Raw genomic sequence first — 23,936 nt, 5'->3', positions numbered from 1 at the left:
TATGCACATTTACTAGGTCTACCATTTACTAGGTCTACCATTTGGTGATCTGTTGTCAGGAAGATGGCATGGTCGTACATAAATAGTGATAGTAGATAAAAATCTATTGTATATATTTTTTTAAAATACTTTTTTTTATGCCACATTTGTAAACTATGACATGACTCATGAGGATTTGTGTGAGAGATCACATCGTAGACATTATCAGGACTCCTGAGACATCCAGTGGCTTGTTGACCACAGCTAGCAGGGTGTTCTCTTCTCCACTAACGTTTCTCAAATGGAAGGAAGTTGGATCCTGATGGGGCAAAAAGATGAAAATGATTGGTTCTAATGTAGCTTGTGTAACTGCTGAGGCGGTGAATTTTAGAGCAGAGGTCTGAAAGACATTTAGTACTGTCTGAACACATTATTCTCATGAGTGAACACCATTAAAAACTCACAAATCAAGTGTTTCCAAATGCGTTTATGACTAAATCCGACGTCATCTGATGAATAATGCAATACTGATAAAGTTCTGTACAGTGTTTTTAAATATTGACACAGCAATGTTCACATTGTACATAAACCAAAGTCTCTAAGCTTGTAAAATATTTCAAAACAGATGTTTTATTTTCATAAAATATCATTGTCACTGTGACAAAATGTACCAAACAGCTATTTAGTACAGATCATATGGAACTTATCCTGATTTCTTTGAGTGATGTTTATTGAAAATGCTACAAAATGTTTACTTTAGTCATGTAATTTCGAGTTAGATATTATTTGAATTTAAATAAATTGATTAGCATTTATTCGATCAACATTGTATAAGTGCTGTAAATACCTGGAGCATGTTTTTCCTTGAATAATAATAATAATCTTATAAACAACATATAGTGGTATGAGAATATTCAGAGGTAAATGTAGCCCCTCTAATGGTGTAACTTTACAGCCGCTAAACAGAACAGATTAAACAGAGGATTTGGTCTTTGTGAGTCATTCACCCTCAAAACAGAAGATAAGGCATCTGAATCGTTATGTCCATTTCAGTGAATTTATAAATGTTTCATTTATGTTTCATATTCATTTTTGCTTCTTTATGTTTATTCAGATACATTTTTCCTTGTGTACACTGGCATCCATGAGATGAATAAGGTCATTTTCATGTAAAAGGGCCCATGAACACCAACATGTAAAGGTCATAGGAGCATGTCAAACTGGGTGTCAAATGAAAGCTAAGACTCTATATATTTGTTTTGAACTATTTTCCATCTTAGAAATTAGGAATAAGCAAGTGCTTTGAATTTCTGGAAAAGGGGTCTTTGAAAACTACCAGAAAAAGTCTTAAAATGGTGTCAGAAATACATCAAAACACAATAATGTTGAAGAAATGACCCCTGCCAACTAATATCAACACATATTTCGCTTTGGAGAAATGTTTCTGCCTTCTGTAAGTTTATGAAACATTGCCTTGTGCCTTGAAATAGTAGTCACAAATCACAGTTTGGTTCACAAGTTTGGACAGCACAGCACAGTACACAGCACAGTACAGAAAAGTAGAGTATAGTTTAGTACAGTACTGTACAGTAGAGTAGAGTTTAGTACAGTACACAGTAGGGCACACTACAGTTGAGTACACTATAATGTACTGTACTGTACAGAACTCTACTGTACGGATTTCTACTCTACTGTGTTGTATTGTACTCTACTGTACAGAACTCTACTGTAATGATTTCTACTCTACTGTGTTTTATTGTACTCTACTGTACTGTACATAACTCTACTGTAATGATTTCTACTTTACTGTGCTGTATTGTACTCTACTGTGCTGTATTGTACTCTACTGTGTTGTATTGTACTCTACTGTGCTGTATTGTACTCTACTGTGCTCTGCTGTACTTTGATGTCTAAACTTGTGAAACAAACACATCTATGATTGGTTCAGATTTCATTTGGTCTTGTTTGAGGGCGGAGCTAATTAAAATAATATCCAGTGTGTAGAATAATACATGAATATGCAAAAGAGGATATTGCATATGTAAACCTTTGTGAACCTATTCAGGATACATTACCTTAAAGAGAATGACATTCATATCCATAATTATGCATTTCTGTGCAGTACAGATCATGGACCCGTGGATTTGCCCATAACTTCATAAAAAATCAACATCGCTCTTCATTTAGATTCATTTCATTCACTCACATTTGATTAGGCCATCCTCATGAATATAATGGTATTATAGCAAAAATAAAAGCTGTTATAGAGAAAATTGTGCAAAATGAACACGTTTCAGGATAGTCACAAAACATGTCACAAAACAAATGAAAACCATACATTACTTACAACTCTATGATAAAGTGCATGTTATTAAGATATCCCCCACAGATATCTCACCTAGTCCAATGAGACAGCTTGAGTCATATGATTTAAATGATGCTGGGAATAACTGGCAACTACTAGATACCGCATAGGTTAGCTACAGTTGTGTTTCATTATTTAAACACAGTGAAAAAAAATGGAAACAATTAATTTTCCATAATTGTGTATTTTTTTGTTGTTGTTGTTTTACCTGAAGTGAAATGCCAATTAAATCCCTCTCTCCATAGTAAAATTAAAGAAAAGGGCACTGGTTGTCTTTTCAAAATAGAGGAGGTGGGGTTTGGGGTGTAGTCACAAGGTAGGTGGGGGTGGTGTAGCTCCGCCTTTCTCCCCATGGGAAGGTGAGTGCTCCCTCTGAAAAAGCAGAGTCACTCCTTTCTTGAAGCGCTGGTCTCTCACGCTGTATATTATCACATTACAGCAGCTGTTCCCAGTCAGGATCCAGAAGGCTACAAAGGAGAAGTTGCACCAGGTGAAGCCCACCACGTTTCCCAGCACAAACACAGCGATGGGGGTGAAGGAAGCCGTGAAGGCAAACGTCAGAATGCTGATTGTCTTGGCAGCCTTGATGTCAGAGAAGGAGGGTCTATGTTGGCAGCCGCCTCCCCCTCCCTCGACCCCTACATTCCCCTCTGACATGAGTTTACGTTTGCGTGTGTAGCGGCGGATGCTGGTGAAGGACAGGATGTTGAATACCAGGGTGCCTCCCAGCAGCGTGAAGTCAAACACAGGGAACAGCAGGAGGATGTTGGCATCAGAGGGCAGCGTGACTCCATCCCACAGGGGGACGTAGTTACACATCCGGCTGCACTCACTGTACTCCAGTGTGAAGTTGTTGCTGAGGATGAGGGGGGCCAAGGCCAGGAGGAAACTGCCTGCCCAGGAGAAGAGGATGAGAAACAGGGTACGTCTCCGTGTCACCAGGTGGTCCTTATGAAGGGGCCATAAGATGGCCACACAGCGCTCTACCGTCATCAGGAAAATAGTACTGATGGAGACAAATGTACAGCCAGCGAAGACTGGACCAATCAGCATGCAGGGCTGCCAGGGGCCCACCAGGCCCCCCATGGAGGGGTCAGTGCCCCCCTGGTACCAGACAGGAGGGGAACTGGTCACCATCAGAGAGATCTCAGTGTAGACAGAGAAAGGAACCACCAGCACTCCAACCATCATGTCTGCTATGGCCAGAGAGACTGTCAGGAGAGAAAGGTCATTCACAGTTCACACTCAACCACATACGGTACAAATCCCTGTGTTCTATAAGCTGATTTTACATTTAATTCCATGGGAAACAAATCTACAGTCTGTGTGGAAATGGTTTTTGAGGCAATGCACAAAGGAATCCCTGATTGTAACTGAACAGTATTGAAAATTGATTTAGTTCTCTGCTAATCAACACGCACCGACTGCCTTAATTAATCCTGCCAATATACAGTGCCTTGCGAAAGTATTCGGCCCCCTTGAACTTTGCGACCTTTTGCCACATTTCAGGCTTCAAACATAAAGATATAAAACTGTATTTTTTTGTGAAGAATCAACAACAAGTGGGACACAATCATGAAGTGGAACGACATTTATTGGATATTTCAAACTTTTTTAACAAATCAAAAACTGAAAAATTGGGCGTGCAAAATTATTCAGCCCCTTTACTTTCAGTGCAGCAAACTCTCTCCAGAAGTTCAGTGAGGATCTCTGAATGATCCAATGTTGACCTAAATGACTAATGATGATAAATACAATCCACCTGTGTGTAATCAAGTCTCCGTATAAATGCACCTGCACTGTGATAGTCTCAGAGGTCCGTCAAAAGCGCAGAGAGCATCATGAAGAACAAGGAACACACCAGGCAGGTCCGAGATACTGTTGTGAAGAAGTTTAAAGCCGGATTTGGATACAAAAAGATTTCCCAAGCTTTAAACATCCCAAGGAGCACTGTGCAAGCGGTAATATTGAAATGGAAGGAGTATCAGACCACTGCAAATCTACCAAGACCTGGCCGTCCCTCTAAACTTTCAGCTCATACAAGGAGAAGACTGATCAGAGATGCAGCCAAGAGGCCCATGATCACTCTGGATGAACTGCAGAGATCTACAGCTGAGGTGGGAGACTCTGTCCATAGGACAACAATCAGTCGTATATTGCACAAATCTGGCCATTATGGAAGAGTGGCAAGAAGAAAGCCATTTCTTAAAGATATCCATAAAAAGTGTTGTTTAAAGTTTGCCACAAGCCACCTGAGAGACACACCAAACATGCGGAAGAAGGTGCTCTGGTCAGATGAAACCAAAATTTAACTTTTTGGCAACGATGCAAAACGTTATGTTTGGCGTAAAAGCAACACAGCTGAACACACCATCCCCACTGTCAAACATGGTGGTGGCAGCATCATGGTTTGGGCCTGCTTTTCTTCAGCAGGGACAGGGAAGATGGTTAAAATTGATGGGAAGATGGATGGAGCCAAATACAGGACCATTCTGGAAGAAAACCTGATGGAGTCTGCAAAAGACCTGAGACTGGGACTGAGATTTGTCTTCCAACAAGACAATGATCCAAAACATAAAGCAAAATCTACAATGGAATGGTTCAAAAATAAACATATCCAGGTGTTAGAATGGCCAAGTCAAAGTCCAGACCTGAATCCAATCGAGAATCTGTGGAAAGAACTGAAAACTGCTGTTCACAAATGCTCTCCATCCAACCTCACTGAGCTCAAGCTTTTTTGCAAGGAGGAATGGGAAAAAATTTCAGTCTCTCGATGTGCAAAACTGATAGAGACATACCCCAAGCGACTTACAGCTGTAATCGCAGCAAAGTATTAACTTAAGGGGACTGAATAATTTTGCACGCCCAATTTTTCAGTTTTTGATTTGTTAAAAAAGTTTGAAATATCCAATAAATGTCGTTCCACTTCATGATTGTGTCCCACTTGTTGTTGATTCTTCACAAAAAAATGCAGTTTTATATCTTTATGTTTGAAGCCTGAAATGTGGCAAAAGGTCGCAAAGTTCAAGGGGGCCGAATACTTTCGCAAGGCACTGTAAATAACGCAGGGTGGCAGGTAGCCTAGCGGTTAAGCGCATTGGGCCAGTAACCGAAAAGTCTCTGGTTCGAATCCCTGAGCTGACTAGGTGAAAAATGTATCGATGTGCGCTTGAGCAAGGCACTTAACCATAAATGCTCCGAAAGTCACTCTGGGTAAGAGTGTCTGCTAAAAGTTCAATGTAACCAGCAGGCAACACATACAAACATCTTAGAACAACTCCAGAACATTAAATCAGACTTTGAATTTCACCTTTCAGTGTCAAAAACACCAAAGGTTGTTCTTCCAAGTTTGAATCAGTGAGTTTGTTTGTTTACCTTTGAGGTATCCCTGTGGTGTACGGACCTGTCTTGTCTGCATGAAGACGGTGAGCGTGACCACGTTGCCCACCACTATGGCGAAGGCCAGACTGACCATAAACACCACAGCCAGGGTACGGTTCAGCAGGCCACAGCAGCAGAAGGTGCAGAAGGGGGCCAGAGTCTTGTCTGACCCCGGCACAACCAGGGCAGCTGCTGTCAGGTTGGGGCTCACAATCGCCTGTGTGCCCCATGGAACACTCAGGTTGGCCAGGAGGTCAGGCATGGTAGTCTGGACGAGGCCCAGGACAAACCTCACTACTAGGAGAACTTTGTGCTCCTGGTGCCCATGTGCTGGACTGAGAGATGCTCCTGGAGAAACAAGCAGGAACATCATAAACCAAGGTAAACCATCAAACCTGTCCAAAGGAAAACTACAAACACTGCTATGAAACACATCATACAGAGTTGATTTGCATGATGAACACTCACATCACCTACTGTGTTATCTAGCTATATGTTTCCTAAAATGACCTACAGGTAACTGCCAAAATAAAGGAAACACTTGAGTAAATTAGGGATACAAAATGTATTGAATGCAGATGCTTCCACACAGGTTTGTGTGTGTCTCAGTCACCAGATGTCAACCCAGTTAAACACTTATGGGAGATTCTGGAACAGCGCCTGAGGCAGCGTTTCCTACCACCATCAACAAAACCCCAAATGATTGAATTTCTCGTGGAAGAATGGTGTTGCATTCCTCCAATAGAGTCCCAGACACTTGAAGAATATATGCCAAGCCTCATTGAAGCTGTTCTGGAGACTCATGGTGGCCCTATTAAGACATTTTATGTTGGTGTTTCCTTTATTTTGGCAGTTACCTATACAGTATGTTCTGCAGAAGGGCATTGCTAACGACACCTCACAAATCCCCATCAACGAACAACCTCTATTATAATACAGCAATAAAGAAAATTGCTTGCTTTTGAGGTATTGAATATACTACAAAATGGGCAATCATGATGTATTCAAAGGAAATTACATGTACTGTATACTTCCCAAATCATTGTAAGTACACAGTGTACCCCACAGGTTTTTGTATGGTGTTTATTTTTTTATAGTACTTCTGATATTTATTACTGCACGTCATGTTCTCATGCTCCCGAGTGGCGCAGCAGCCTAAAGCACTGCATCTCAGTGCAAGAGGCATCACTACAGTCCCTGGTGCGAATCCAGGCTGTATCACATCCGGACGTGATTGGGAGTCCCATAGTGCCGAGCAAATATTGGCCTAGTGTCATCCGGGTTTTGCCAGGGGTAGGCCATCATTGTAAATAAGAATTTGTTCTTAACTGACTTGCCTAGTTAAATAAAGGTTAAATAAAAAATACAAATAAATAATATATATATATTCTATGCACATCACAATGCTTGATTAGGGGATTTGTGAGATACATTGTTTTGTTTCACTGCAATATACAGTCAGATCCAAAATTATTGGCACCCTTGATAAAAACGAGTAAAAAAGACTATATAAAAGAACAGCCTGGTCTCAAAGACTAGACTAACTTAGTAAATGTAAATTTGCGCAGTTTCTCTGGACCCCCAGAAAAGTCGGAGTTTGCGCCCCCATATCAGATTATGTGGTGCTAGTGCTTGAAGTATCCTGTAGCTTTGCTTGAATGGATATGTTGATTTTTATTTGGTCCTCATTTTCTCATGTTAAGTCAAACGTTTATGTTTCACGAAGCTATAGGCCTACGGTGTCGCAATGCTGCAACTTCGAATGCTAGCTGGCGGCAATAATGTATTTACTTGTTCAGTAATTAAAGTGGAAAATTCTAAAATGTCAGATTGTAAAATTAATTATCGATGCAACTGCATACTAAATCAGTACCCAATATATATTTTTTTGAATATACAACTGTCCTGTAGGCCTATAGCCTACCAGCCATCCTTGCACTCTCTCTCAGTATGGATAGAAAGTTTGGGCTGCATAAAACCAGTCTATTAATTACAAATAATACAAATCAGTCCACTGTCAAAACAATAGCTTACTAGCGCTTGTTTCATTATGCAAACAATGCAATCTAGCCTACTAGCCTATCTGTAGCTATATACATGATTTAGCTGGTAGCCTTTTTACATTACACATTGGTACTCAGGGTTAGCTGTCGGAGATATCAGTCTCATCACTCATAAGCTTTTACCAGTGTTCATAGAGGGGGGGGGGTCGCTCAGCGCTGCTGGGTCTCTGACAGTCATCAGCTTGGTTGTCTGGGAGAAGAGGAGGACCAGTACTCTCTCTAGAGGAACTGGAACTGTCACTATTCTTGAGGGGAGGAAGTAGAGGAGAAGCAAGGCCACTGTCATTGCCAGGCCCTGGCAGTGAGGTCTCTGTGAGGACTGGGAGACTCTAGTGCTAGCTGCTGCATAAGGTCTACTAGCTTCCATCTGCGATGGTGTTTGATCAGTTGAGGACAAGGTGGTAGCTTTGCTGACGTGGTTATTGTCTGTAAGCTTGAGCTTGATCAGCTTTTTGCGGCGTATTTGTGCACCAATTAGTCTTGCCTTTGTTTATCCATCTTGAACAACTCACTCACTCTCCATCCGAGTCCGACCTGATTCACCTAACTTTTTTGAACTTGATAGCCCGAGGCAGGTTGCCACATTGAGAAATAGGCTAATTGGATGCATGAAAACTGCATTGTCTGTCTGACTCAGTTACTACCGATGTTGATTGGACAACACAAACACTTCGCTTGCTACATGTGAAAATGAAAAAGGACGGTTACTTATTTTAGTTTAAAAATGTACTATGCAACTACTTACTACTTTTTAGCTACTTTGCAACTACTTAGCATGTTAGCTTGTTAGCTAACTCTTCCCTAACCCTGACCTTAACCCCTAACCCCTAGCCCAAGGGTTCTCAAACTTTTTTGTGATATCAAATTCATCAGTGAAAAATTGTAAATTAATAATATGACATTGCATTGTATTACACCCTCTAAACTTATTCCACGGATCCCTTGGCCAAAATGTGTTTATTCTGTAGTTGTTAGAAGTATTCATAAAAAAATAAGTTATACATGCACACTGAGTCTACCAAACATTAGGAACACCTACTTAATATTGAGTTGCACCTGTGGTTTGAAATGAAGAGGGCAGTCCACAAGGGCAGACAAATGATATCAAGGATCTGGAAATATTCTGTATGGAGGAATGGTATAAGATCCCTCCCAACATGTTCTACAATCATCATAAAAAAATGTTTAAAGGCTGTGTTCTTATCCTCGCAAGGGGAGCGTGCTAGAGTATTCAAAACAGGGGTGCCAATAATTATTATTATTACTTTCTTTAAATATTATTTTTGTATTACTTGTTAAACAAAATCTCTTCTTCTTAGCACTTGCATTAGTATAAAACAATGTACTTTCAGAGGTACCTTTTGTGTGAGGTAAGATGGGATGTTAAATGTTCCTTCTAAATCTTGTTATTGCGTAACATTTTATGCTTTTCTTTGAAACTAATAGTCCAAGAGTACTCAATATTCAGAACCACATTTTGGTTTCAGCTGACAACTACATACCTTTCCCTTTCAATTTCCTACACAATATCCCCTTGACTGCTGTGCATGAAGATATCAAGAGAGACAGACATCTAGCAAGAAAAAGGCAATTGGAGGGAACATTGACAGAACAACAATAAAAAATGTGAATGTGGAAATGTGTTAAAGAACATTGTGAGTCCGACTGTAAAAATAGCCCAGCCCAGTTAATATTGGCTGCAGCTGCAGCTCCTCAGGCAGCAGCACTCCCACATCATCTTACGTTAGGGACACAGATCAAGGGTTCTCTAGGGACTGACAATATTCTTCAAGCTAATTACATCCAGTTTATTAACATCGAGGATGAGTGCCACATGTTTAAGATAATGTACACAGAATAATGGAGCTATAACACACTTCTATGCGTCGTGGGTGCTGAGTCAGGTGCAGGAAGCAGAGGGTAAAGGACAATGTTTTATTTCCGGCGCAGGAAAATGGTCACGCCAAAACACCAGGCGCAATAACAAGACCGGCCCAAAACCAGGACCCAACCAGTCCGGAGAAAAACAAGAAAAACGCAAAACCACAAACACGAACAGAAGAAAATAAGCCCGCACAAAGAGCAGGCGGGCATTAGCGGATTAAATAGCCCAACTAAAACCTAAACAAGAAACAGGTGTAACCAAAAAGACTAAACCAACAGAAAAGGGAAAAGGGATCGGTGGCAGCTAGTAGACCGGTGTCGACCACCGAGCACCGCCCGAACAGGAAGAGGAGCCACCTTCGGTGGGAGTCGTGACAGGAGCCCTTAACCTTTACGGCACATTGAAAGTTTTTTTTTTCTCTCCATGCAATCTTCGAACGCAGAAGTATGTGTATGTGCAAAAGGCTGAATGAAGCTAATGAATCTAACATGGACAGAGAGGCTGCATTTTTTTGTTCATTATGAGCCATGCCTATAGACCAATCACCATGACTTAATAGCTCGACTAAGAGCAGCAATTTACCCTACGGGTCATAATGGGAAGTGGATGCTCAACTTGCAATATTTAATTTTCTTATATAATGACACTTAACCAGTGGTGTAAAGTACTCAAGTAAAAATACTTTAAAGTACTACTTAAGTCATTGTTTGTGGCATCTGTACTTTATCTTTGACAACTTTAACTTTTACTTCACTACCTTCCTAAAGAAATGTTTTACTCCATACATTTTCCCTGACACCCAGAAGTATTTGTTACATTTCGAATGCTTAGCAAGACAGGAAAATTCACGCACTTATCAAGACAACATCCCTGGTCATCCCTTCTGCCTCTGATCTGGCAGACAACATGCACACAAAACAAATCTCACAAACTCCTAACCAATGCAAAAGACCAAGGAGATGCAAGTGTTTGTGTGCACTAACAGTATAACAATAGGCGAACAAATGCCTTACCCTTGATACAAACTAAAACTGATATACAAGTGTCTGTGCAAAGTAAAATGTCTAAGTGGTAGGCAGAAGTGTGTGGTGAACATTTGGTAAACCGTGCTTGGTAGCTGGGTGAGGAGGGCTGACTGACCACAGGGCTCATGAGGCCTGTGTTTGTCAAGCATGCAGTGGATACATGCTTGACTGTTTGAGGATAGCCGTGGCGGCCTCCTTGAGTGAGAGGCGTGGGGAAGGCTGCTGGATTAGGGGCGAGGTCAGGGCTCCCCCCCCTGGAGCAGGAAACGCTCATCTGGAATAATGGACTGGCCATTTCTACTCGATGTCGCCCCAAGCCAGGGCTGTCTTCACTGTCATGGCCTAGCTGTACTTGAACACAGCAGTGACTCCTTCATCTCTTTCACACTCCCTCTCCTCCTTTTACCCTTTCTTCCCTTCTCCAAAGTCCACTCAATCTCTGACGACCCCCCCATACTACATATCTATTTCACACCTCTCATCTTCCTCTTACTTTCTCTATCAATCCACTTTATTTTGCTGTTACAGGATGTGTGAGGAGCACTGTGAACAGGGCTTTATTCCTGAATCTAGCTATCCGTTGATCTATAACTCCTCGCTTGCTCTGTTGATCTTTGTTGTGTTTGTTAACCAGGTACAGTAGTCTCATTGTTCTACTCCCTGTCAATATACTGTGGTCTCGATCACATTCATCTAACAAACAGGCACCCCACCCGGAGCACGACGCTCCATCAACTGTCCTGCTGTCTGCAGCAGCACAGGACTTACTGAACAAAAGCAACACATCTTGTGAGTGTGACTGTATCTGTGTGTACGGTATGAGAGAGGGGAAAGAAGAGCGATACAGAGATACAGTACGTCATTGTTCTCTTACAATCAATCATAAAAGTTCACTTTCCAAAGCACATCTTTGTTTTGTTTTTTACCTGGAGGCGCATATCAAATATACACTGTATCTCAGATTACAAGTAAATGCATAGTAACAGTTTATTACCTCAATTAAACTAAACAGCACAGCCTCTGTCCACACATCAACTGGCTTCAGACAGAAGCTGTTGAATATTTTGTTATCGCAAACATAACATATGAAATATCCATAACTCAGCATCTGGTAGATATTCAGTTTCCCCAATTATAAACAGATAGAAATGCCATGCACCACAATTAATTAATTTCAAATTCAAATCTAGCAAACCAAACTATAATTTCAGTACAACATGCAGTGGAACACAGGTACAGTGTTTGAACAATCAGGAGAATCTCACCTGCATTGTCACTGCACTTGTTAAAAGTCCACCTTCAGTCCCTGCAATATTGTGAACAAGTATATGGTCCAATGGTCATTGATGTCCTTTTCTGAGTAAATCCAGCTGATAGGAGACAATTGGGTGAGACAGCAAATGTATAGTCCTGGTATCACACTGCCTCCACAGACAACAGAATTGTACATCTACAGTAGACAGAGAAGCACTGCGCCACTACTGTCTTTCTTTATTTACTTCACTCTCTGTCTGTCTGTCTCTCTCACTCTCTCACTATATCCCTCTCTCTCTATCTAGTAGTCTCTGAGTCTCTCTCACATGCGCACGCTTTCTCGTTCTTCCACAATTGCAGCTGCAAGCTACAGTCCACATGCAGCAGCTTCTCTCTCCCAGTCTCTTTCCTCCACACTTTCCCTCCCACGTTCCCCTCCCCCTTCTGTCCCTCACCACTCCAAGCAACTTATATGCCCTATGTCTTGTGCGCTCTTCACACTCATATAAAAAAAGGTGCTATCTAGAACCTAAAAGGATTCTTCGGATAGAACCTTTTGGGGTTCTACGTAGAACCATTTCCACAGAGGGTTCTACATGGAACTAGTGCTGACTGATAAGTGTTTTTTGAGGTCAATTCGGTTTCTGTTCAATTATTTTTTTTTAAATCACTTTTTTATTTTGGTTACGATAATTTTTTAAAACATTAAGTGCATTATGAAATAATGATTTTCAAATTATTTTAGAGCTTTTTTAATGGAAAGTCCAAAGCCAACAATTGTGAACATTCAATTGCCAAAATATTGAAAATATTCATTTTTCTCTGTCAGGCCCACATTGGGTAGACATCAATAGAAAAATATGACATTACTATGAAATAATACAATATTTCAGTTGTTTATATTACTTTGATTTGATTTGATTTTTTATTTGATGGCTTTACCATTTTTCATTCCTTAAAGTCATCATCTCATCTCTGCTCAGGCAGGAGCAGCCAGCCAGACAATGTTATCTCTGGGCTCCTCGTACTGTACTGTCTTTGGCCATCATTTTCAGCTAGGCAAGCCTGCCTAAGTATGCTGCAGAGCTGTCTGACAAAATCATTTTACTAGCTCTTCAAAGTAGATAAACGTGGACTCAGGGGTAGATGTAACATAGTAAACTCTGGGACACTTCAATTATACTGAACAAAAATATAAATGCAACGTGGAACAATTTCAAAGATTTTACAGAGTTATAATTCATATAAGTAAATCAGTCAATCTAAATAAATTCATTAGACCCTAATCTATGGATTTCACATGACTGGGAACACAGATATGCATCTGTTGGTCACAGATACACTACCATTCAAAAGTTTGGGGTCACTTACATTTTTTGTCCAATAAAATAACATAAAATTTATCAGAAATGCAGTGTAGACACTGTTAACATTGTAAATGACTATCGTAGCTGGAAACGGTAGATTTTTTATGGAATATCTACATAGGCGTACAGAGGCATATTATCAGCAACCATCACTCCTGTGTTCCAATGGCATGCTGTGTTAGCTAATCCAAGTTTATCATTTTAAAAGGAAAACTCTTGTTGCTCTGATTAAAGAATCAATAAAACTGGCCTTCTTTAGACTAGTTGAGCATCTGGAGTATCAGCGTTTGTGGGTTTGATTACAGGCTCAAAATGGCCAGAAACAAAGTGCTTTCTTCTGAAACTCGTCAGTCTATTCTTGTTCTGAGAAATGAAGGCTGTTATGGCTTTGTCTTTGCAACTCTGCCTAGAAGGCCAGAATCCCGGAGTTGCCTCTTCACTGTTGACATTGAGACTGGTGTCTCAACAACGTTGGAGGCGGCTTATGGTAGAGAAATGAACATTCAATTATCTGGCAGCAGCTTTGGTGGACATTTCTGCAGTCAGCATGCCAATTGCATGCTCCCTCAAAACTTGAAACATCTGTGGCATTGTCTTGTGTGACAAAATGGCACATTTTAGAGTGACCTTTTATTGTTCCCAGCACAAGGTGTACCTGTGTAATGATCATGTCGTTTATTCAGCTTCTTGATATGCCACCCCTGTCAGGTGGATGGATTATCTTGGTAAAAGATAAATGCTCACTAACAAGGATGTAAACAAAATGTGAGAGAAATAAGCTTTTTGTGCATATGGAACATTTCTGGAATGTTTTATTTCAGCTCATGAAACATTGGACCAACACTTTACATGTTGAGTTTATATTTTTGTTCAGTGTAGTATGATATGTTACAAATTATAATTTGTATGATATGTTGCTAATTGCAATTCGTACAATATGTTATGAATTTGCAACACAGATAATATGTTACGAATTCAAATTTGTTGTGGCTAATGTTAGCTAGGTGGCTAACACTAACATTAACTAGGTGGCTAACATTAGCTAAGCTAGAGGATAGGGTTAGGGGTTATTGTTAGGGTTAAGGTTAGGTTTGAGGTTAGGGTTAGGAGTTTGGTTAAAGGGTTAAGGTTAGGGTAAGGGTTAGCTAACATGCCAAGCAGTTGCAAAGTAGTTAAAAAGTAGTAAGTAGTTGCTAATTAGTACAAATGTTAAAGTTGTACATGATGAGATTCAAATACGCAACCTTTGGGTTGCTAGACCCATCCACCCCGACCAACCACCCAACTTTTGAAGTAACCTTCTGTCTAATGTAATCACACCAAACGTAACACTGATTTGGAAGTCCCGGATTTACATTTATTATGTTACGTCTCGTCTATGAGACCGTCTCATCTATGTGTCGCAGCCGGCCATGACCGGGAGACCCATGAGGCGGTGCACAATTGGCCCAGCGTCGTCCGGGTTAGGGGAGGGTTTGACTTGTCCCATCGCACTCTAGCAACTCCTGTGGCGCGCCGGGCGCATGCACGCTAACACGATCACCTGGTGTACGGTGTTTCCTCCTGGCTGGCTTCCAGGTTAAGCAAGCAGTGTATCAAGAGGCAGTGCGGCTTAGCGGGTCGTGTTTCGGAGGACGTATGGCCCTCGACCTTCGCCTCTCCCGAGTTGCAGCAATGGGACAAGACTGTAACTACCAATTGGATCGAAAAAGGGCTAAAAGAAAATAAGCAGACAATGAAAGCTCTTACAATAATGATTACATTTCTCTAAAATAGGTTATAGGCTACATGTGCACCACTAAGTCAGAATAGTAGGCAAAATTAAGAGGGGAAAATAGACCAAATTATTAAAGTGAGGCACATGGGCTACTAACAGCTTACTACACAACAAACACTTACTATTACTTTCTTAGCTACAGTATACATATCTCCCTGGCATATTACGTCATTATGCAGCATCATACAAGACAATTTTGGACTCACCTTGTTGTGCTGTGCTCACATGAACAGGAAGGTGGCATCAAACTTTGTCATCAAAATCTGTCAATCTCTGGATTTATGGTGCTTTCAAGACAACTGGAAACTCGAAGAAAAAAAACATTGTCGAAATCATGATTATGTCAATAACCTTCAGGTTGTAGCTCTAGAAAGAGGCTTGATTTACAATTACAAGTTGGATGACCGTCAAAACCTATTTTTCAAGTCAGAGTTCTCAGTTGTCTGGAACTCACTTAAGTCAGATTACCCAGTTCTGAGTTAACAGTTGTTTTGAGAGCGGCAGAAATCGTGCTGGATTGACAGCATGGCCAATGTTGGAAAAGAGACCCTAAACCAAGAATTGGGACCACACACCTACTCCACTGAATTGTAGGCTAGTGATTGCTTTGCAATGCTTGCAGTTAGCCACAGGTTCCTTCCAAACCAACTCATTGCTGAATTTGCGATTTCAATGGCCAATGAGCACTGATACATTTTATCTATAATTTCTCTTCATTATTTCTCTTCATATGACAGACATTAAAAAGGATTTGCCAGTAATTGTCGACTAGATTCATGATGATGACTGCTAGCTAAGATTTTGAAAGTATGATGTTGACATAATCAGTCCAATCAAAGCTACTGAAGATATAACATTGATTTGAAGTCATTTTATCTGTGGCCAATTACCTTGAGCCTTCTTGGATGGGCTCTTCTAATATAACTCTATGGCATCACCCAAGGGGCTTGAAGTGTGGACCTCAGTTCATCTTTCAATCACCCATGTGGGTTTATGCTGCTAATAACCAATGAGGAGAAGGGAGAAGCGGGACTTGTAGCGAGTGAAGAGTCACAAATAGAGCAGTGTGGCTGCAATTTTTTAATTTAAATGTTTTAATTTCATCTTTATTTAACCAGGTAGGCTAGATGAGAACAAGTTCTCATTTACAAATGCGACCTGGCCAAGATAAAGCAAAGCAGTGCGACACAAACAACAACAACGGAGTTACACATGGAATAAACAAGCGTACATCAATAACACAATAGAAAAAAAGAAAGTCTATATACATACAGTTTGAGCAAATGGCATGAGGACGTAAGGCAATAAATAGGCCATATTAGTGGAGTTATTACAATTTATCAAACTAATACTTGAGTGATATATGAGCAGATGATGTGCAAGTAGAAATACTGGTGTGCAAAATAGCAGAAAAGTAAATCAAAACAATATGGGGATGAGGTAGGTAGATTGGGTGGGCTATTTACAGATGGGCTATGTACAGCTGCAGCGATCGGTTAACCGCTCAGGTAGCTAATGCTTAAAGTTAGTGAGGGAAATATAAGTCTCCAGCTTCAGTGATTTTTGCAAATCGTTCCAGTCATTGACAGCAGAAAACTGGAAGGAAAGGCGGCCAAATGGGGTGTTGGCTTTGGGGATGACCAGTGAGATATACCTGCTGGAGCGCGTGCTACGGGTGGGTGTTGTTATCGTGACCAGTGAACTGAGATAAGGCGGAGCTTTACCTAGCATAGACTTATAGACGACCTGGAGCCAGTGGGTCTGGCGACGAATAAGTAGCGAGGGCCAGCCGATTACAGCATACAGGTTGCAGTGGTGGGTGGTATAAGGGGCTTTGGTGACAAACTGGATGTCACTGTGATAGACTGCATCCAGTTTACTGAGCAGAGTATAGGAAGCTATTTTGTAAATGACATCGCTGAAGTTGAGGATCGGTACGATAGTCAGTTTTACGAGGGTATGTTTGGCGACGTGAGTGAAGGAGGCTTTGTTGCGAAATAGGAAGCAGATTCTAGATTTCATTTTGGATTGGAGATGTTTAATATGAGTCTGGAAGGAGAGTTTACAGTATAGCCAGACACCTAGGTATTTGTAGTTGTCCACATATTCTAAGTCAGAACCGTCTAGAGTACTGTTGCTAGTCGGGCGGGTGCGGGCAGTGAACGGTTGAAGAGCATGCATTTGGTTTTTACTAGCGTTTAAGAGCAGTTGGAGGCCACGCAAGGAGTGTTGAAGCTTGTTTGGAGGTTTTTTTTTATTTGATTTTTTTTACATCTTTTAAAAAAAATGTTACCCCTTTTTCTCCCCAATTTCGTGGTATCCAATTGTTGTAGTAGCTACTATCTTGTCTCATTGCTACAACTCCCGTACGGGCTCGGGAGAGACGAAGGCTGAATGTCATGCGTCCTCCGATGGAGGTTTGTTAACACAGTGTCCAAAGAAGGGCCAGATGTATACAGAATGGTGTCGTCTGCGTAGAGGTGGATCAGGGAATCACCTGCAGCAAGTGTGACATCGTTGATATATACAGAGAAAAAAGTTGGCCCGAGAATTGAACCCTGTGGCACCCCCATAAAGACTGCCAGAGGTCCGGACAACAGGCCCTCCGACACTGAACTCTGTCTGAGAAGTAGTTGGCGAACCAGGCGAGGCAGTCATTTGAGAAGCCAAGGCTATTGAGTCTGCCGATAAGAGTCGAAAGCCTTGGCCAGGTCGATGAAGACGGCTGCACAGTACTGTCTTTTATCGATGGTGGTTATGATATCGTTTAGGACCTTGAGCGTGGCTGAGGTGCACCCGTGACCAGCTCGGAAACCAGATTGCACAACGGAGAAGGTATGGTGGGATTCGAAATGGTCAGTGATCTGTTTATTAACTTTGCTTTTGAAGACTTTAGAAAGGCAGGGCAGGATGGATATAGGTCTGTAACAGTTTGGGTCTAACCCCTTTGAAGAGGGTGATGACCGCGGCAGCTTTCCAATCTTTAGGGATCTCGGACGATACGAAAGAGAGGATGAACAGACTAGTAATAGGGGTTGCAACAATGGCGGCGGATAATTTTAGAAAGAGAAGGTCCAGATTGTCTAGCCCCGCTGATTTGTACGGGTCCAGGTTTTGCAGCTCTTTCAGAACATCTCCTATCTGGATTTGGGTGAAGGAGAAGCTGGGCGGGAGCTTGGGCAAGTAGCTGCGGGGGGTGCGGAGCTGTTGGTCGGGGTTGGGGTAGCCAGGAGGAAAGCATGGCCAGCCGTAGAGAAATGCTTATTGAAATTCTCGATTATAGTGGATTTATCAGTGGCAACGGTGTTACCTAGACTCAGTGCAGTGGGCAGCTGGGAGGAGGTACTCTTATTCTCCATGGACTTTACAGTGTCCCAAAACGTTTTGAAGTTAGAGTGTCAAGTAATTATTTAATCAGTGTTCATAAATTCCAATTTATTTTTATCTGTCTGATACCCAGAGTTTGTAAAGTTCTGGTATTAAATAAAACAGACAGAATTCCCAGCTCACAATTGATCAGATCCCAATTTATTTGCGAGAGCTCTCAAGTTTTCACAAATACCTTCCTTCTTATACCATCCTAAACTACGCACATACATACACACCAACATGGATTTTCTCATGAGTCTAACCACAGTTTATAACCTCTCAGGCTCCCCCAGACACTATAACTCTGGAGGAGCTCTCCCTGTCCTCTTCTTATCTCCACATACATTCCTTTCTTCCTAGGTACATGCCATATAACCCCTTCCTAATGAACAAACATTATTTAATACTACAAGAAAGACAGGGTAGAATTCTTGCCAGTTATAGTGCAGTATACCTAATTTAATCATTATTGATAAAAATCCCATAACATAGAGCTACAGGATGCAAATTTATGTTTGAAAAAGCTAGTCTTTGCTTTCCTGACTGACTGCGTGTATTGATTCCTGACTTCCCTGAAAAGTTGCATATCGCGGGGACTATTCGATGCTAGTGCAGTCCGCCACAGGATGTTTTTGTGCTTGTCGAGGGCAGTCAGGTCTGGAGTGAACCAAGGACTGTATCTGTTCTTAGTTCTACATTTTTTTTTAAAGGGCATGCTTATTTAAGATTGTGAGGAAATTCCTTTTAAAGAACGACCAGGCATCCTCGACTGACGGGATGAGGTCAATATCCTTCCAAGATAACCGGGACAGGTCGATTAGAAAGGCCTGCTCGAAGAAGTGTTTTAGGGAGTGTTTGACAGTGATGAGGGGTGGTCGTTTGACTGTGGACCCATAATAGATGCAGGCAATGAGGCAGGGATCGCTGAGATCCTTGAAAATAGCAGAGGTGTAATTGGAGGGCAAGTTGGTCATGATAATATCTATGAGGGTGCCCATGTTTACGGAGTTAGGGTTGTACCTGGTGGGTTCGGTGATCATTTTTGTGAGATTGAGGGCATCAAGTTTAGATTGTAGAATGAAAAACATGTATATGTACATTTATTTAGCAATTCTCATGAACACGACATTGGCGGTGTGGTCAGCATGTTAGATTTGGCAGTGATTAAGTGTCCCCATGAGTTACAGAACACAAAGCCAATCATGGCACAACTAGAGAACATTACCAACCCCTAAACTCTGTATTTTCCGCTGGCTGCCCCACCACCACAGAAGGCGCTAAGCTAGGCTGAAACACCTGCATTTTGGAGCTGCTTTACTCAAGGAAGCAAAAACGAGACCATGTTTGTATGGAGGCTTTATTAACTCATGTGATTTTTTTTTTTTTACATTGTTTGGAAACTGTTATGTGACACGTATTAATGCTAAAATAATATGCAAAAGTGTGGGGCCCAAAGCAGGTGCCCCACCTACCCTGGATGACTGGTCACCACTGGCTAGTAAACATGGTTAAATTATTATGGATATTTGTATTTTACAAATGGCAGTCGAGCATCGTGTCACCAGAATAAGACCCTCGATATTTATTCGGAAAGGAGCACCATGCTTATCACCGCGCACTGTCACCACCCTGTGAAGTTCATAATTTATTTAATCTGTAGCCTAATAAACTGCATGGTTTCCTGAGTCGTGGTGGGAGGGCCACACACAATATCATCGCGTGACAAGTTTACTTCGAAATTATGTTATTACATAAATATGTGAGCTTAAAGGCGTTTCCACCGACATTCCTCCAGAATTAATTTTACAGACACAAAAAGATCCCACCATGTCAAACTAAGAAATGATCTGTCCGCATTTATACAATTGTACCAAATCTTCCTGTTTCCATCACAGCTGGTGTATTTTTTTTATACCGTATACTTTACCCACATATCAACTGTGGATAAAAACGTGGTTACGGTAGTTAATTACCCCATTTCTGCGCTGAACTAGGTTAATTAATAGTTGGTTAACGAAAACTAAAACTCCCTTCAGCCCAGTGTCCCGTATAGTTTTTGACTCGATTTCTCTCGTGAATTATTTGATATCTCTCCAGAGAAACGGCGCGTTGGGATCACAAAAATAACGAACTAAATGGAATTCAAGTAATTGAACCGACATCGTCCAACTATTTGTTTAATAACCGGAGAAAAACAATGACATTTCGGTTAATCACTCAGCACTTCCAATCTTCTCTCCATTTCCGGGGATAAGATGTTTTCTCTAAACCGCTCTTCACCTATTCACTTATTCCCTCACTCCAGTGCTTAATTTGACCCGGATCCTGCCGGAACAGGATCTGGCACCGCTCAGTTTTGGACTGTTTCGTTCTAGAACCTACAGTTGAAGTCGGAAGTTTACATACACCTTAGCCAAAAACATTTCAACTCACTTTTTTACAATTCCTGACATTTAATCCTAGTAAACATTCCCTGTTTTAGGTCAGTTAGGATCACCACTTTATTTTAAGAATGGGAAATGTCAGAATAATAGTAGAGAGAATTCTTTCTTTCAGCTTTTATTTCTTTCATCATGTTCCCAGTGGGTCAGAAGTTTACATACACTCATTTAGTATTTGGTAGCATTGCCTTTAAATTGTTTAACTTGGGTCAAATGTTTACGGTAGCCTTCCACAAGCTTCCCACAATAAGTTGGGTGAATGTTGACCCATTCCTCCTGACAGAGATGGTGTAACTGAGACAGGTTTGTGGGCCTCCTTGCTCGCACACACTTTTTCAGTTCTGCCCACAAATGTTCCATAAGATTGAGGTCAGGGCTTTGTGATGGCCACTCCAATAGCTTGAATTTGTTGTACTTAAGCCATTTTGCCACAACTATGGAAGTATGCTTGGGGTCATTGTCCATTTGGAAGACTCATTTGCGACCAAGCTTTAACTTCCTGACTGATGTCTTGAGACGTTGCTTCAATATATCCACATAATTTTCCTTCCTCATGAAGCATCTATTTTGTGAAGTGCACCAGTCCCTCCTGCAGCAAAGCACCCCCACAACATGATGCTGCCACCCCAGTGCTTCACGGTTGGGATGGTATTCTTCGGCTTGCAAGTCTCCCCCTTTTTCCTCCAAACATAACGATGGGCATTGTGGCCAAACAGTTATATTTTTGTTTCATCAGACCAGAGGACATTTCTCCAAAAAGTACCATCTTTGTCCCCATGTGCTGTTGCAAACCGTAGTCTGTCTTTTTTATGGCGGTTTTGGAGCAGTGGCTTCTTCCTTGCTGAGCGGCCTTTCAGGTTAAGTCGATATAGGACTCGTTTTTACTGTGGATATAGATACTTTTTTACCTGTTTCCTCCAGCATCTTCACAAGGTCCTTTGCTGTTGTTCTGTGATTGATTTGCACTTTTCGCACCAATATACATTCATCTCTAGGAGACAGAACGCGTCTCTTTCCTGAGCGGTATGACGGCTGCGTGGTCCCATGGTGTTTATACTTGCGTACTATTGTTTGTACAGATGAACGTGGTACCTTCAGGCATTTGGAAATTGCTCCCAAGGATGAACCAGACTTGTGGAGGTCTACAATTTTTTTTCTGAGGTCTTGGCTGATTTCTTTTGATTTTCCCATGAGGTCAAGCAAAGAGGCACTGGGTTTGAAGGTAGACCTTGAAATACATCCACAGGTTCACCTCCAATTGACTCAAATGATGCCAATTAGCCTATCAGAAGCTTCTAAAGCCATGACATCATTTTCTGGAATTTTCCAAGCTGTTTAAAGGCACAGTCAACTTAGTGTATTTCAACTTCTGACCCACTGGAATTGTGATACAGTGAATTATAAGGGAAATAATCTGTCTGTAAACAATTGTTGGAAAAATTACTTGTGTGATGTACAAAGTCGATGTCCTAACTGATTTGCCAAAACTATAGTTTGTTAACAAGAAATTTGTGGAGTGGTTGAAAAATGAGTTTTAATGATTCCAACCTAAGTGTATGTAAACTTCCGACTTCAACTGTATTTGGCCAGATCCGATACCTCTTCTGGCATGAACAATAATTGTCCCTTTTTGCAATGTACAAATTATAATAAATGCGATCAAAGTTCATTCAAGTTGCCTCATCTTTAATTCTCTCTCTCACCCCTCCATCTCTCACAGAATTACAATGAGATTCACTTTCTATTATCTCGCTCTCCCTCTCTGCTTTGATAGACATGAGCCTGCAACTCATCTCTCCAGCATTGCACTTCAGAATGTATTTCCTTATAGAGCCATGTGAAGGGTTCTGGAGGAGCTGCAGCACGCCTGAAAATTTGAAATACATTTGCCAAAGTTATAGAATTACTGCTGTCTGTTCAGAAATAAATGAAATCATTCAGAATAGAGAAGGCCTATCATCTAGACACAGGGGATCAATAGCTTATTTTAAGAATGGCCTAGCTGTGTAATGTAGCCCAATAATAAGGCATAGCCTACAGTCGGGGTCGAGCAGCAAATCTGTGGGTGAACAAACAGCATGCAGACAAAACTGTCCTTTCCCAATATTTCAAATAGTCTACAATCGTGGGAAAATACAGGTTGGAAAGCAAATGGCTCCTGCTGAAAAGATCATTCTCTAATCTGTCAGCTGTAGCCTACCAAAATATTTGATAAACCTTTCTTCCAACTATTGTTTTACAAAGTAAAATGACATTTTTAAAAATAAAATTGACATGAGCGCATATGCCTTTTTAGGACTATAATTTGTTCCTCATATTGTAGCCTCCACACACCTAGGCCTAGGCTATTGATGGATTCAAGACAAGGTCGTTTTCTCAGATTCTCAGTTTGTCGTAGCCTGTCATTTTGATCATCAACTGGGAACTCTGAAAAAAACTAGGTTGAATCATGATGTCAGTGATCTTCAGGTCAGAAAGTCGGAGGTCTAGAAGAGGCCAGAGTTCCCCACTTGGAATTCCGCTCAAAACATATTTTCCATATCGGAGCTCGTTTTTTTCCCCAATTTCCCAGTTGTCTTGAACACACTGAAGTCAGCAGTCAGAGATTTCCCAGCTCCGAGTTCCCAGTTATTTTGAACGCAGCATTCAAAAAGATTATGCCAGTCATGTAAAATGACGTAGAATTACATTAAATGCGTTTGTAAAAAGGCCAACAATTTTTCAGACCCTAGGCCACAAATGTTTTTTCTCCCATGTGTGCAACTTCTGTAAGTGCCTTTACTTAGTGCTCTATGCCACAACGCAAATGTGATGATTTGCATGCAATGCTTTCTTATGAAGGTGATTTTTTTCTCATGCCTCAGAGCTCCCCAGGTCACCCCTCTCTGATGCTTACTTTTTCTTCCGGTGTAACAGTATCATTTTAGACCCGTCCCCTCGCCCATACCCGGGCGCGAACCAGGGACCCTCTGCACACATCAACAGTCACCCTCGAAGCATCGTTACCCATCGCTCCACAAAAGCCGCGGC

The 23,936-nt window shown here is 41.3% G+C and overlaps 1 protein-coding gene across 1 annotated transcript; it reads right to left on the bottom strand.

The window, feature by feature from the left end:
• Positions 1-695: 695 nt before the first annotated feature.
• LOC110506426 (trace amine-associated receptor 13c-like) lies at positions 696-12,311 on the bottom strand. Its single transcript, XM_021586026.2, has 3 exons — positions 11,964-12,311; positions 5,720-6,073; positions 696-3,555 (listed from the first exon to the last, which is right to left on the bottom strand). The coding sequence occupies exons 2-3, from the start codon at positions 5,985-5,987 to the stop codon at positions 2,654-2,656; spliced, it is 1,170 nt and encodes a 389-aa protein (XP_021441701.1). The 5' UTR covers positions 5,988-6,073; positions 11,964-12,311; the 3' UTR covers positions 696-2,653.
• Between the last annotated feature and the right edge of the window lie 11,625 nt (positions 12,312-23,936).

The sequence above is a fragment of the Oncorhynchus mykiss genome, chromosome 26 (genome assembly GCF_013265735.2).
Source record: "Oncorhynchus mykiss isolate Arlee chromosome 26, USDA_OmykA_1.1, whole genome shotgun sequence".
NCBI classification, from domain to species: domain Eukaryota; kingdom Metazoa; phylum Chordata; class Actinopteri; order Salmoniformes; family Salmonidae; genus Oncorhynchus; species Oncorhynchus mykiss.
Note: the sequence above shows the minus strand (reverse complement) of the source record. Positions and strands in the feature narration are given on the sequence as shown.

Excerpts from the sequence above, each read along its gene's own strand:
- LOC110506426 (XM_021586026.2), bottom strand. The coding sequence starts at position 5,987 with ATGCCTGACCTCCTGGCCAACCTGAGTGTTCCATGGGGCACACAGGCG. Across the intron at positions 3,556-5,719 it reads ACCACAGGGATACCTCAAAG|TCTCTCTGGCCATAGCAGAC; the intron begins GTAAACAAACAA and ends CTCTCCTGACAG.